Raw genomic sequence first — 15,735 nt, 5'->3', positions numbered from 1 at the left:
CAATTGGATGGTGAAATCAACTGGTGGGATGTTCTTCCAAATTGGTCGTCTAGATCAGCTATTCTCAACCTTGGGGTCGGGACCCCAGTTGGGGTCGCCAAATGATTTTGGAAGTCAGCTCTGTCTCCACTGTGTTAAAGTGTTCATGTGTTTTAGTCTTTTTGGTAATTTTGTGTCTTTTTTGGTCATTTTGTGTTTTTTTTTGGTAATTTTGTTTCCTTTTTTTGGTCAATTTGTGTCTTTTTATTGTCTTTTTTTTTAAATCATTTTGTAGTCAATTTGTGTCTTTTTTTTGTTATTTTGTGTCTTTTTTTTTAGTAATTTTGTGCCTTTTTTGATAATTTTGTGTCTTTTTTTATCATTTTGTGGTCAATTTGTGCCTTTTTGGTCATTTTGTGTCTTTTTTTTAGTCATTTTGTGTCTTTTTTGGTCAATTTGTGTCTTTTCTTGGTCATTTTGTGTCTTTTGGGTGATCTGAACTGTGCGTGTGAGATTGTGTTCAGTGAGTGGGGGTCGCGGACAACATGCATGTTAAATTGGGGGTCGCGACTCAAAAAGGTTGAGAACTACTGGTCTAGATGAAAGTCGAGCTATGGGTGGTCTTTTTTTAGTAATTTTGTGTCTTTTTTAGTAATTTTGTGTCTTTTTTTTATCATTTTGTGGTCAATTTGTGCCTTTTTGGTCATTTTGTGTCTTTTTTTAGTCATTTTGTATCTTTTTTGGTAATTTTGTGTCTTTTTTTGGTCATTTTATGTCTTTTTTAAATCCTTTTGTGGTCAATTTGTACCTTTTTTGGTAATTTTTTCTTAATTTTGTGTCTTTTTTTGGACTTTGACCTTTTGAGGCATCTTGTGAGTGACTGCTTCTCGCCGGATATGTGTGTGTGGGGGGCGGGGATGTTTGATAGGACAGGAAGCCAGGGGAGTGGTGTTGAGCGGATAGTCCCAGTTATGGTCCTCATGGTCGCATTGAGCTGGGTGTCCACATGGTGTGTATGGGGTGACCTGGACCAGACAGGGGCACAGTATTCAGCTGCAGAGTATGCAAGGGCCAGTGCTGAGGTGCGCAGTGTGGAGGCTGCTGCCCCCCATTTTGCACCAGCGAGCTTGCAGAGCAGGTTGTTTCTTGACTTAACCTTAGCTGCCGTCCCTTTTAGGTGTTCCTTGAAGGATAGGGTCCTGTCAAGGGTCACTCCAAGGTAGGTTGGATTTGAGGCATGCTTCAGCTGGAGTCCGCCCAGGTAGATGTTTAGTTCTCTGGCAGCTTTTGCATTGTGGAGATGGAATACACTGGATACAGTTTTTGCTGGGCTTGGCTTTAGGCACCAGGTTTTGCAGAACTGGTCCAGTAAAGCAAGGTCTTCAGTGAGCACCCATTCCAGTTGATCAAAATCTGGTGCTTGAAATGCCAGACAGATGTCATCTGCATAGATGAATTTGCGAGATTTGGTGGTGGGTAGGTCATTTGTGTAGAGGTTGAACATAGTTGGAGCTACAACTGAGCCTTGTGGCAGCCCATTTGTCTGCCTTCTCCAGGCGCTCGTGTTCTGACCGAGGTGAACTCTGAACCTTCTGTTTGTCAGCAGAGTTTGTATTATTGCCATTGCCCAGGCAGGGAGCGCCTTAATGAGTTTAAGTAGGAGGCCTTTGTGCCAGACAGTATCATAGGCGGCTGTGAGATCGAGGAACACAGTCCCTGTCTTCAGTCTGCTCTCGACCCCATTTTTCGATGAAGGTGGATAGGGCCAGTACTTGTTCTCCTGTGCTGCGGTCCTTGCGGAAACCTGCCTGATCCACACAAAGAATTTCCTCTACTCCTGGAGAGATACGTTGTAGTATTAGTCGTTCCAGGATTTTGAAAGGAACGCTGAGTAGGGAGATTGGGCGGTAGCTGGCTGGTAGTTTTTGGTCTTTACCAGGTTTTGGTATGGCAATAACTTTTGCTGTCCGCCATTTCTTTGGGATCAAGTTAGTCTTTACGATCCTGGTGTAGAATTGTGTCAGCCAGGTTAGGACTCGGGGGCCAAGGTGTTTCATGAACTCTGGAGAGATGTTGATATATCCTGCTGCCTTTCCACATTTCAGGCCCTGCAGGGCTTTCTCCAGTTCAGCAACCTCAAAAGGCTCAGTATTTCTATTTACAAACAGTTTACAAGCAAGATGGACTGAAAGTTAGTTCTTTGTTACTGTTATTTGTTACTGTTAAAGTAGTCCTACCTCTCTCATTTGCACATTATTTAATTTGCTTATCTGTTTGATTTATTTGTATGTCCTTGAAAAACAACCTTAAATTCTTAACAGTCAATGCAAGGGGTCTAAGAGATAATCTTAAAAGAAAAGCTACTCTTTTGTACTGTAAAAACAAAAGTCCACAATGTGTATTCCTACAAGAAACTCACTCACAGAACTCTGATGAAAAATTCTGGTCATCTCAATGGGGGGATAAAATTATTTTTTCACATGGCTCAACCAGATCTGCAGGAGTTGCAATCTTATTTAATAACTGTCCTGGGAAAATCATAACAACTAAATCTGATAATGAGGGCCATTGGATTATATGTGTGTTGGATTTAGACGATGCTTCGCTATTTTTGGGAAATATTTATGGTCACTGTAGCACAACATTAAACAAAAATCTTCTCTCAGATATCAAAGAAACAATATTAGAACTTAAAGAAAGACATCTTACAGAAAATGTAATCTTAGGTGGTGACTGGAGCATGGTTTTGGATGAATGTAAGGACAGATTAGGACAGCAAATTCACAGATCTCCATCCTAACTTAGTATTATCTGATTTCTGTAACACTTTATGTCTTCATGATCCATGGAGGGAAAATAATCCAAATCATCAACAATTTTCCTGGTTCAAACCAGATGCCACAATCAAATCTAGATTAGATTATTGGTTAGTAGCAGACACAATGCTTAATCAAATATCAAACTGTGAAATATCCCCTGCTCCACTTACTGATCACTGCTGTGTTGATTAATCTGTAACACCTATAATGCAGTCTAACAGGAGAAAAGGTTACTGGAAATTGAATGCCAGTCTGCTAAAACATGTTGAATACAATAATGGCATCAAAGACCTGATCCAAGAAATATTACAGGATGACTCCATACTTTCATACACTCAAAAATGGGAGTTTATAAAACACAAAATATGCCAATACTCAATCTCCTTCAGTAAACACATTAAAAGGATACATAGTTTAGAATAAGAAAATATCATAAAGGAGATACAGTTGGTCAGTAACAAACAATTATTAACAGAGAACGGAAAAAATAAACTTTCTTCATTACAATCTAAACTTGACAAAATATATGAAAGAAAAGCCAGAGGGGCGTTTATCAGATCAAGGTCTAAGTGCATCGAAGAAGGGGAAAAAAACTCTGCGTATTTCTGTAGACTGGAAAAAAAAATGACAGGAGAGGAATTCTATTAAAACTCTTACAATTAATGATGTAGACTGCACAGACCCAAAACTTATAGCAAGAGAAATAAGTATGTTCTATCAAAACTAAATCATCCATCTCCATAACAGATTGTGATTTCTTCCTGAATAAAATTAAGGATTTTGTTCCACAAATCGACAGTGGTTTCAAAGAAGAATGTGAATAGGTTCTTACTATAGAAGAGCTAGATAGAGCTGTTATGTGTCTAAAATTAGATAAATCTCCTGGCCCTGACGGTCTAACAGCTAACTTTTACAGACACTTCTGGAGTTTGCTTAGAAATGTTCTTTTTGAAGTCTTTAGAGAAGCTACAAATAATTTTTCACTGCCAGTTACTATGAAAAAAGGAATCATTACACTTGTACCAAAACCAGGAAAAGATAGTAAATTATTAGATAATTATCGTCCAATTTCATTACTAAACTATGATTATAAATTACTGACATACATTTACACTAACAGATTAAAAGGAGGCCTGGATCAAATAATTAGTGAAACACAAACAGGATTTGTAAAAGACAGATCTATACATAATAATATAAGACTTGTGCAAGACCTTTTAGATTATCGCCATCTGATGGAGGATGAAGGATTTATTCTATTCCTTGATTTCTACAAAGCGTTTGATATGTTAGAACATCAATTTCTGTTCAAAGTCTTACATATGTATGGATTTGGCCCCAATTTTTGTAACATACTAAAATCCTTTTATAATGATACAACCAGCTCAGTAGCACTCCCACATGGCACATCTTCTAGATTCAACATTAACCGAGGAGTTAAACAAGGCTGCAATATTTCCCCATTCTTGTTTATTATGGCAGCAGAAATGCTTGCAATTTATATAAAAAATTTGGATGTTCCCAAACTAGATGTTTTTGATGAACAGATTATTATAAGTCAACTAGCTGATGATACCACCATCTTTGTAAAAAACTTGGAACAAATCCCCAAAATCTTTGAACTACTTGATACTTTCTCTAAAGCATCAGGCTTAACACTTAATCGTCATAAATGTGAATTAATGGCCATACATGACTGCAACCTTACAAATGCTTATAACATTCCCATCAGATCCTCTGTGAAATATCTTGGTGTTCATATTCAAAGATGAAAAAAATCGTGAAACATTAAATTTACAAGACAAAATTACTGAATGTAAATCCAAACTCAACATGTGGTTACAAAGAGACCTAACTGTCTTTGGTAGAACTTACTTAACTAAAATGGAATCCTTAGCTCGATGTATTTACCCTGCATACTCTATGCCCATATCTAATAAATTCATTAAAACTATTAACCAATTGAACTTCAATTTTATTTGGAAAAACCGGGTACATTACATTAAAAAGTCAGAAATGGTCCAAGAGTATGAAGATGGCGGGCTGAAAGCTATTGATTGTTGTGTTGTGTTGTGTGTTTAAATGCTATATTAAAATTAAAGTGGCTAAAATCTTTCCTGATGAACAAAAAATGTATTTGGTATTGTCTCCCCAGAGGTGTTTTAAAAAAAATGGGTGGTATAGAGTTTGTCCTCAAATGTGATTTTCAGGTTGAAAGATTGCCAACCAAACTGTCCTCATTTCACAAACAGGTTTTATTATGTTGGAAACTCAAAAATTGTGTGTGTTCACACACAATTTTACTCCTCATCAAACCCCAATATGGAATAACAGATATGTCACGAGCAATGGCAAATCTCTCTTCTTGCACAACTGGATGGATAAAAATATCTGGTCCATAACTCATCTAATTAAAGACCAGGGACATTGGCTCTCTTACACAGATTTTTGTTTAAAATATGATTTAACCTGCACACAAGCCCAGTTTAATAAAGTAATTAAAGCGATCCCTGAAGCAGTTAGAAGGCTAGTCCAAAACATAGATACGCACTCTGGCGTGATAAATCTTCCTGCACTTAATTTCTATGGCCTTGACTTTCTGGCTAGAGATTGTTCAAATTTAGCCATGCGTATTCACCTGACCAAAATTATTTTCCCAATACAATCAAACAGAAATTCCATTATCCAACTACTTCCTAAATCAGGCATTAACAAATTGAGAGCCAAATATCTTAAGTATCCTGTAAGCCCCAAAACAAAAGAAGTTCATTTCAAAATCATGAATAATATTTATCCATCCAGTGAACTGCTAAGATTGAGATTTGGTATTGATCACAACAACTGTGCTTTCTGTGATACTGACTTTTTGGGAGGATCTGCAGGACTGGCTATTGTTAGAAAAATTGCATGAGGAAACCTTGAAAATTGATAATCTGTCACCAACAGAAAAAAACCTCACCATTTTTCTGCGCATTCGTTGATGGGGAAATGAAGAGCTGGAGATGTCCAAGTTTCTCAGTTTAACAAAAGTTTTATTACAATACGTCAAAAAATGTGCACTTTACAGAGATCTCCGGGTTCAAAATTAACTCATGTCCCTGAATACAAACAGGCGTGTTTCAGTTCGTGAAGTCTGAACCCCGACTCTCTCCCTGGAACCCATTAAAATAACCTTACAATTGTTTACAAAACATGCTGGTCCATTTCCTCCAGGAAGTCCAGCCTTCCCCCTCCGCTGATTCGCCAGTCTTCTTTCATACCATCACACATCAGGCCACCTGGGCATACAATCACTGCTGCCCAGGACAAGGCCATGTGACCTGCTAACAAACTTGTTATGACGAACATACTGCCTTGTTATGACCTACAGAAATTTAACAAGAGCCAACTATTCTTCAATATTTATGTTCTTTTAAAGGTTAAAAAATATAAGACAGACAATACTATTTTTTGTGATTATAGAATCTTAATTAGTTTAAGCAAATGAAATATATGTAATTAAAGTAATCATAGTTTTCTACATCAATATTAACACACAAACACAATCAATGTATCAAAATCATATTACCTGATTAATATAAATGCATAGAGATAGACATTATCAAGATTTAGGGAATTACGCATGCATAGTGACCTGTGATGACTGTTGGGAGACAGAGAGGAAGACATTAACATTTCATTTTCAACAAGTATAATATTCAAATTATTCAAACACTATCAACTAAAATCCAACTTACTCATCTCACAAGAGAAAATGTTGTGTTTGGTATTATTTTGAAAGATGCTAAATGTGATTTGATTGTAAACGACCTGATAATCCTGGCAAAATTCTTCATCCACACATCCAAATGGACAAAAACAAAACCACTTTTTAATCTTTTTAAAAAGACTCTTGTGGACACCTCAGTTCCTTAAAACTGATGACACACAAACATGCACTGTCTCTCCTTGCAGCGTATGAAGATCTTAATATATTCATAGACCCCTAATTGTATGATGTATTGACCTGTTTACCTCCTAATTTGTATTCTTTATTTTTTTTATTTAAGCTTTTGTTTTTTCTATTTATTTTTCTCTTCTCTATATTATTTTATATATATTATTTATTATGTGCCCTGCTGAGAGATGTTACTTGTTGTTAATATGCCATGACATTTTGTACATGATTCTTTGTCAATAATAAAAAAAAAAAAAAACGTCCTTCCCTCCGAAGCGTCACGTGAAGCGACGTCCGTTTCTAATGACGGCGGCAGCAGATCACAGCTGGATCAGCTGTCAGTCAGTTAACAACTGGAGACATGCACTAATAATAATAATAATAATAAGTGTTTTCTCTGTTTAACAAACACCTGCACATGAATAACAACCTCCATTGTGTAGTTATACTGTGAAATGTGTCCAGCTCAGGGGCACGGGAATGCCATATTATTTATTTATTATTATTTGCTTCTGTATATATTAGGTCGGCGTATTAGGGCCAAGTATGAAAAAAAAAAAAAAAACGGACTCGGGGGAGGGGGGTAATACTGGTCCATGCCTCACTGGGTCCGTCCGGTGCCACAAACACGCACACACACACACACACACACACACACACACTTACTTCAAAGATGAATAAAGATTCCATAAACCCAGCTCCATGGCACGCGTAAAGACGCATCACATGAGAATGCCCGTGAGGAATGAAGGCTGGGAACAATAAACCTGCTGCTGTGAAAAAAGTTTAGACGAACGTTACACACTATCAACAACCAATCAACAGGAGGGTCTGAAAGACAGCGCTCTGTGTGCCGACAGGCTGGAGGGGAGCGTCAGTCGGATCACTCATAAACAATCACTCTGATAAAACACCCAAAACAGAGTGAGTGATGGAGAAGCGGAGACATCCTGCGGGTAGAAAGGAATGAAATGTGGTGATGTAGTACCATCACCTCATGTTATGTGTTTTTAGGCGTTACTCTCCCCTGGGTCCCTATTTATTTATTTTTTCATACATGGCCCTAATACGCCGTCGTAGTAGACGATCCAGCAGTGGCGGCTGGTGAAGAATATTCTAGGTGGGGCTGTGCCATATTCAGTTTCAGTAACCATCCCAATACAATTGAACACAAACTACAGGAAACCAGTGCTCTGTGAAATAGTCAGTAATTATTTAATGCCAATATTAAAAAGTTGAGGCATTCTAACACAAAAACATAAACAACATATTGAACAACACAAGCTTTCCATTTGTATTTGAAATTGAACTTGTCACTTTAGGCTCTATGAAATTACAGTAAACATTTTATATACTAAACAATCAAGAAAATAATCAGCAGATTAATAGGTAGTGAAAATTATCATTAGTTGTAGCTGTAATGTGCTCAGAAGGTACAGTAAGCATCAGTAGATTACAGACTGAGTCTGGTTAGTGTTTACATTCTAGAAACATATACATTAATTATTAATATTAACACACTATTAAGACAAAATATTAGGTATTTATAGAGTGTCATACATTACTGACTGATGTCTTATGCTAAGGTCAACTATATACAAAGAAACGTGGTCAGAGCTGCAGTGTGTGTGTGTGTGTGTGTGCGCGTGTGTGTGTGTGTGAGGGTGTGTGTGTGTCTCATCTTATTTATACAGGAATTTTGCCCTTCTCTCCTTCTGAGTGGCAAACTTCTCAATGACCCGATTATTAAAGTCAGGAATGTCCCTAACAAGTTTCTTCTCCATGGAGAGCATAGCCAGAGCATTCAGGCGATCCTGTGTCATGGTGTTTCTCAGGAAGGTCTTGATCCTCTTCAGAGTAGAGAAGCACCTCTCGGATTCAGCTGTTGTCATGGGTGTGGTGATGAGGATCTTCAGGAGGCTGACAGTCTCTGTGAAAGTGCTCTGAAGGTTGTTCTCCATGAAGAACTGGTACAGAGGCACTGCACCACTGCAAGCCTTGAACTCACTGTTGTCATAGATGAGGGACAGTTCTGTTTTGAGCTTGGCCTTGTTCAACATGGGGTACACCTCCACTGTTGTTTCAAGCGCTGTATCGGGGAACTTCACACTGTGTTGTGGGAACAACTCTCCGTGCAACAGTGTTGCGCTGATGAGGTGCTGGGTGAAGGAGAACCGCTCCTTGGTATGCACCAGGATGGTATCACATATCTGTAAAAGATTCATCATCAGCTTAAATTTGCAAGAAAGATATTTTGATGAAAGTAATTCTGACTGAACACATGCCTTTGTCCAAGTCAAGTATATGATTACTAAGGTTTTAACATTATTCCTAATTGCACTTTACAGTATCTTTACTTCTCCTGATCTTTAACTTCCTATTGGTTTCCCCAACAAAACAAGGTCTACAGGGACATTTCAATAAATAAACCACATATTTTGTTACATGTGAGGATGCCTTATACACTGAATTTATTTCTTATGTGTGTGGATGACAAAAAATCATCACGCTGCTTGTGACTGCTCTGTCATAAACCTGGAATCCACTGAGTGAGCAAAAATATGAATGCAAATATAAATTACAGACTGCCTGCTGCATCATTCGACTGAAGTCAGTTGTGGCAATATGCCATCCTGGGCTACATACCATCAGGCCTGAAAACACTAACAATTACATCACAACTTACCTCTGTAGCCAGCCTCTGTTGTTCTCCTGGTCCCAGCATCCTCCGTCGCTTTATGGGCTGCTGCTGCTCGTCAGATGCGCTGTCCCCACACAGAGAGGAAATGGAGGCCCTGATCCCAAAAATAAAGTTTAAGTTGTTAACTTACCATCAGACTCCTTAACTCCCAGTCACCCCCCCCTCAACACACACATGCACATCCACTGACTCACATATACACACACTCAGGGACTAACACTTATGTCTAGTAACTGCTTTTAAACTGTGATGTACATCATTAACTTAGTATTTATTACTTGTGTGATATACTGAATGAGAAGTTAGTTCATAAGACTGATTTTCTGCTTCTTAACAAAAACAAAAAAGACTTCCACAAGCTGCGCTGCTTTTGGTCTTTGACATTTTTTGTCAGTTTTTTTTTTTTTTTTTAGCATTTTTCTATTACATTTGTGAGCCAGATGCAACGTAATTACGTACTGCTGTGCACTTGTCCTGTGTAAATTATAGTCTGAATGACAAAAAAGTTAATCTTCAATAACAACTAGGCCTCTTCTAGAAATTGACCTGGTGGACACCTGATTAAGCCTGTTATTACACTGTGTTTAATAACTACTTTACCTGCATTATTATCCAAATCTGACAGACTCTAATCTTTCCTTTTAAAACAGTTAAACACAAATATAATTGTGATGTGCTCTATAATAATCATTCACTTTGAAGGCACATTTAGGGCTTTACATTGTCGAAAGTGAGCAACTCATCTTTCTAACAACAACAGCTTCATCAGCCAGTAGTAAAAATAGTTATTTACCTGATCGTTAGCATGCTGTCTGTGAACCTCTGGACAAGTGCTTTAATGAAGACAGGGTCGATGTTCCTCTTCTGCAGCTGGTTGAAGAGCATGTCCACATTTGGCATGATCTTGTGGAACAATGCCAGGAAAAAACAGAAAGCCTCGTCTTCAAGCATCCTCACAAAGCCCCCAGCCTCTCTGACAGTTGAGGGATCAAAGCTGCCAGAGTCTCTGATGGTCTGGAAACACTTTAAGAGGTCATCCTTGTGCTCGTACACAGTGTTAACAGCGCGACTGTGGAAGTTCCACCGTGTTGGAGAGGCTCTAGGAAGTCTATGCGCAACCACTTGGTCAAGCACGGTGGTTCGCTTGGGTGACCTGGAGAAGAAGGCAGAAAATCCTGCAAGGTCGGAAAAAAAAGTGCCGATTCTGGGGATGTGTGATGTTGCCTGCTGCATGATGAGGTTCAGCTGATGCGCATAGCAGTGGACGTAGTGAGCATTTTCGTATACATCCGTTATCTTACGCTGCACTCCGCCGGTGGCTCCCCTCATCACACTAGCTCCGTCGTAAGCTTGGGCAACTAGTTTGGCCTTGTGTCCATCTGGGAGTATGGTGCTTAGCCTCTCCAGAAGTGCTGTAGCGATGGTGTCGGCGGTTGCGTTCTGGATGGTGATGAACTCGAAAAACCGCTCTTGGATGTTACTGTTTGCATCGAGGTAGCGTAGCACAAGCACCAGCTGACAGTGGGTGGAAATGTCAGTTGTCTCGTCGGCTTGAATGGCGATAAAATCAGCGCTCTTTACTTCCTCCAGAATGTACTCCTTTAGCACTGATAGCATGCAGTCCAACAGCTCGTTTTGAATAGTCTTCGACGTGCCTTTAAAAACGGTAGCTGCCTTCAGGTGCTCCTCCAGCACACTGTCCAGGGAGGCAACAAAATCCACCAATCCCCTGAAAATGCCAGGGTTGTCCGAGGAGTCAGTCTCATCATGCCCACGCAACGCCAACTCAAAAGCTCCGCAAAACTTAACACAATCGATTATCTTGGATAAAATGTGCCTGTTTTTATCCACCTCCTCGTTGTGTTTCCTCACAGCAACCCGGTGGCCGTCGTCCAGCTGCGTAGCGATGTTCACCCTCCCTAGCACAGCTAGCTTGACAGAGTTATCCATGTGTGTCCTGGTGCTCTCATGTTTCCTGACTTTCTCTGACAGGTGCTTCATATCCCTCACTCCGGTAACGGTCCATGCTGGATCTGTCCCCGTAGTTTTAAAAAGCAAGCACGGAAAGCAAAATAAGGCATTAGCATGACCGCACCCGGCTAGCCAGGCCTTTCTGCTGTACCAGCTACGGGAGAAGCCGCGCATATACCGCTTCCCTTTTTCGCTGGCCTGCTGTCGGATTGAGAGGTCAGGTTGTTCTGGGCCCAGCTCTTTCACCCGTAGCTTCTCCGCCAAAGTTCTCCTCTCAAATGGGTCTTGAACGAGAGATTTAACCGAGTTAGGGTTGGGTCTTGGAAGAGCGTCAGTGATCGTGCTCGCCATTGTCATGTTGTAAAAATGGCGCCTTACAGCCTCGTTCTGACCTTAGCAGTGGCTCGCTTGGGGCGATAAAATAATCGCCCCAAGCGGATTGGATTTGAGGACGCTGATTGGCCAAATTTTATGTCATGCGTTCACATCTTAAATTAGTAATTGGCTTAACAGTTACATAGACCCGCCTTCTTGGGGCGATTTCTCCATCGCCCCAGAGCTCTTGAAGCACGGGACAGGGGACATGTAGGAAAAGCATACATCTTGCACAGATGATTTTCTATCATATTTTACACATATTACTGGGTGCAGTCATATTTCAAATGCACAAATATTAATAATTTGTATAATTTATTATTATTAATATTATTTATTTATTTATATATATTTTTTTGTGGGTCAAGGGGGGCGGCGCCCTAGCGCCCTCTATGGGCCAGCCGCCCCTGCGATCCAGGTGATAAATTAATTATTTAATATCCCAGAACATGACTGTGTCTGCTGAACACCGGCCAATATTTTATTAGGTTGGATGATTAGGGTAAAATGTAAATGATGTCACTCAGATCAAAGCTACACTCAGCAAGGATCAGCCTCACGCGGGACTGATGAAAATGACAATGTAAAAATGTTTCTTGCTGACGGACATACTCTCATACTCTCTACTGTTTTTTTTTTAACTTTAATAATATCCATAACAAATCTGTATGGTGGAAAAAACAGATCACGAAAAGGAAAAACACTTCTAGAGCGATCTTTCTCTTAATTTATTATAAATGTAGACATATGTTTGTGGTGTTTTTGTTGTTCAGAGTCACAATAAAACAGATTTTAACTACATAGTGAATCATATAAATAAAATATAAAACTTGAGGTGACACACTTTAGTTTAATCTGTCTTCACTCCGGTATGAAACTACAGCGATGTTGCGATGTATAACATCAGTCCGATCAGCTGCCGCGTCTATTCAACGAGTCAGGGGGCGGGGCCACCGCTAAAAGACTTCCGCATAGGATTCTCTCATGTATCCTCGCTTGTGCCTCCTCCGATATGCCTCCTCTATCCTCTATCCTCCGATCACTAATAAGAGCTTTGGGACGGTCTTAAAGATGGCGCCCGCGAAAGAACTTCCGGTTCAAGCGAGGATAGAGGATAGAGGAGGCGAAAATTAAGAGACATGGGATGCACCTTATGTCTCAAGAGTTGCAGCAGATTGAAACCAGTTGTTACATAGTTTTTAAATGGTCAAAAACCCCTCCAGAATATTATATCAATATATCAAGACTTGTGGAACAACACAGAAAAAAAACCATGCTGCTCAATTTTTTTTGGAGAATTCTGTATTTTCAATTGCTGAAAATACAGAATTGAACTGAAAATACAGAAATCTCCAAAATGACTAAGGTTTTTGAAGCCAAATCACAGCATGGGTTTTTCTATGTTGTTCCAAAAGTCTTCTTGTATTGATGTAATATTCTGGAGGGGTTTTGATCATTTTTATACATTCTTGATGTTAGAAGACTTCGACTTCAGAAAGAAAAATATTAATATTCTGAACCCAGATAAACCTTAATAATTATATTAGATTCACAGTGCGGAGCTGCATATCAAATTAATCTTCAGGTTTTCACAGTTTTCAGATGATGTACATCCAAAGCGACTTACAGAAAAGGGAAACAATCAAGGTATAGTGCGATAAGAGCCATTAAGGCAGCAATAAGTGCCTGTGACAAGGCACAGGAGTAGAGTTGTGATGTGGTGCTAGGAGAGAAGATGCTCTCTGAAGAGCTGGGTCTTCAGGAGGTTTTAAAGGTAGAGAGGGACGCCCCTGCTCTGGTAGGAACTGGTAGTTCTTCCACCAGCGGGGAACAAGAAATGCAAAGAGTTTGTTGTTCCTTGTCGGTGGAAATTGTGCTTTTTAACATCACTGTAAAAGAGAGCTTACATTGCAATGATATAGAGGGTAAATAAAAATAAATATATAAATATATTATGTCCCAGTTTTCACCACAATTAAAATAGTAATAACTTAATTTATATAAACATGTTTTTCTGCACTTAATCCATGTATAATTGTCAAAACTGTTGCTTGTGACTGGACTGTTGATGTGTGTGCAGATTGTTGTGGTCGACCATGTTTGCTAGCAAGTAATTAGGCTAGCTGTTCAATGATGCCCCCAAAGTTGATTTGCGATTTCCTTTCCAAACTCCCCTGAGCCCGTTCGTGCCAGAGAAAGAGAGAGATGCAGAAACTTCACTTTGACAACGGCTCCAGCAGTACCTCACAGATCTGTGCCAGTAGGCCGACAGCACCAGGAGCAGCAGCAGATAGACCTACTACGTTCCTCTTCTTCCTTCCCGAGGAAAGGAGGCTAATCAAAAGGCAGTTGCAGTGTCCATCAGAGATTATTATTAATAATTAAGCATTTACCGGGGAGAGCTTCACTGGCTGAGTATTCATCATGACATTTTGAATGCCATCAATGTTCCCACCGTGATAAAAGCCTTTAATCGAAGCTGAGAGAAGGTCCACTTTTGGCAAAGCATAAAACTGAGACAAAGTGAGATAGCCTGCAGTTGTGAGTAGAGTAGGGCTACTGAAGGGCTAGTGTACAATTTAGTACACTATCATTTTTTGGTTCAGGTAAATATATGAAATAAACACTTTTCATTCATTGTCCTTGTCATATGTTCAGTGTGTGTGTACAGTCCAGGCTAGATAATTGATGATGTTCCTCTTAATTTTGCTCCCAAAGTGCACCAGAGTGATGCATTTCACTTTAAAATGTACAAAGAATTTGACCCCCTAGAGGCTCTGAGGTCCACAGCCCCCCCTCCCAGAAAACAGTTCCAGCATCCATGATCAGTACCTTTAATAGTCAAATTGGAAATGCTTACAATTTAACACACACATATATAAGTGAGTAATTACTTTTAAAAATCATCTGTACCAAATTTGCTTTAGCATCCACCACCTGACAAAAAATATTACAGTATTATAATATAATGAGATGACCAATTAATTGGTAAAAGTCTGTAAAAGTGTGAGTGAGTATTTTATTTGGTCTCAGGGTTATAGGATCTAGATTATGTCCAGTATTGAACCTGGGTCCAATGGGAAAGGAGAGTTTAACCAACTGCTTGTAGCCATTTTGAAAAAAAATGGCTGCCACGGCAACCAGGGTCTGGGTTTGTGATGGCTCAATATCCAGTGTTGTTGCCAATATATTTATGAAAAAACATCTGCCAAATTTGGTGCTTTTATCACAAAATGAACAATTGGTATGATATACTAAGCTATGCCGCCCAACTAATATGTAAATAATGTATAATAGCAGTTTATTCTCCTACTTTCCCTTATTATGAGATTATTCAATTTTGTGGCAGTGGTGGATCAAGACTGATTGAGAGGCAGGGGTGAAAAAAAGAAAGGCACCAGCTGCATGTGGTGCAGCACCAGTGTGCAAAATGTTTTCAAGCATGAAGGGCATTTTATCCTCTGTAGGCACCCTTAAAGGTACTTCGTCACATTTTCTCCACTGTAAGGAACTATAGAGGGTACTTCATCATGTCTTTTTTTTGGCTGCCCCCTGGCTGACTCTGCCAGTACATTCTGGCAGTTGATTCCACCACCATATAACAGCACAATGCATAAATGTCAACTAAACATAAACAATATCCACACATAAACCTCCCACAAATTATGCTCCACAGTGAAGAAAACAAAATGTACAAACACACACTGCCCCCGTAGCACGAGACACAATAAAATAATCAAAACAAAATATACATGCATATCCATTAGTAATGTATTCAATCAAAGCTTCCTTCACAATACCTATCAAATCTAAATCAGGAACATTTAACAGAAATAAATCATGACAAAAGGACAAGACACAATTACCTTCAATCACACCTCAAAGTAGTCATAATATATTATATTCTAAATGTGCACGGAGTGATCTCTGACTTCTACGCAAATTATACTCAA

At 39.3% G+C, this 15,735-nt stretch overlaps 1 protein-coding gene across 1 annotated transcript; it reads right to left on the bottom strand.

The window, feature by feature from the left end:
* Positions 1-7,871: 7,871 nt before the first annotated feature.
* LOC131960319 (zinc finger MYM-type protein 1) lies at positions 7,872-12,057 on the bottom strand. The gene is made up of 3 exons (XM_059325493.1): positions 10,230-12,057; positions 9,422-9,530; positions 7,872-8,945 (listed from the first exon to the last, which is right to left on the bottom strand). The coding sequence occupies exons 1-3, from the start codon at positions 11,762-11,764 to the stop codon at positions 8,418-8,420; spliced, it is 2,172 nt and encodes a 723-aa protein (XP_059181476.1). The 5' UTR covers positions 11,765-12,057; the 3' UTR covers positions 7,872-8,417.
* Between the last annotated feature and the right edge of the window lie 3,678 nt (positions 12,058-15,735).

This window comes from Centropristis striata, chromosome 22 (genome assembly GCF_030273125.1).
Source record: "Centropristis striata isolate RG_2023a ecotype Rhode Island chromosome 22, C.striata_1.0, whole genome shotgun sequence".
Taxonomy (NCBI): Eukaryota; Metazoa; Chordata; class Actinopteri; order Perciformes; family Serranidae; genus Centropristis; species Centropristis striata.
The sequence above is the reverse complement of the archived record's forward strand: the minus strand, read 5'-3'. Positions and strand labels throughout refer to the sequence as shown.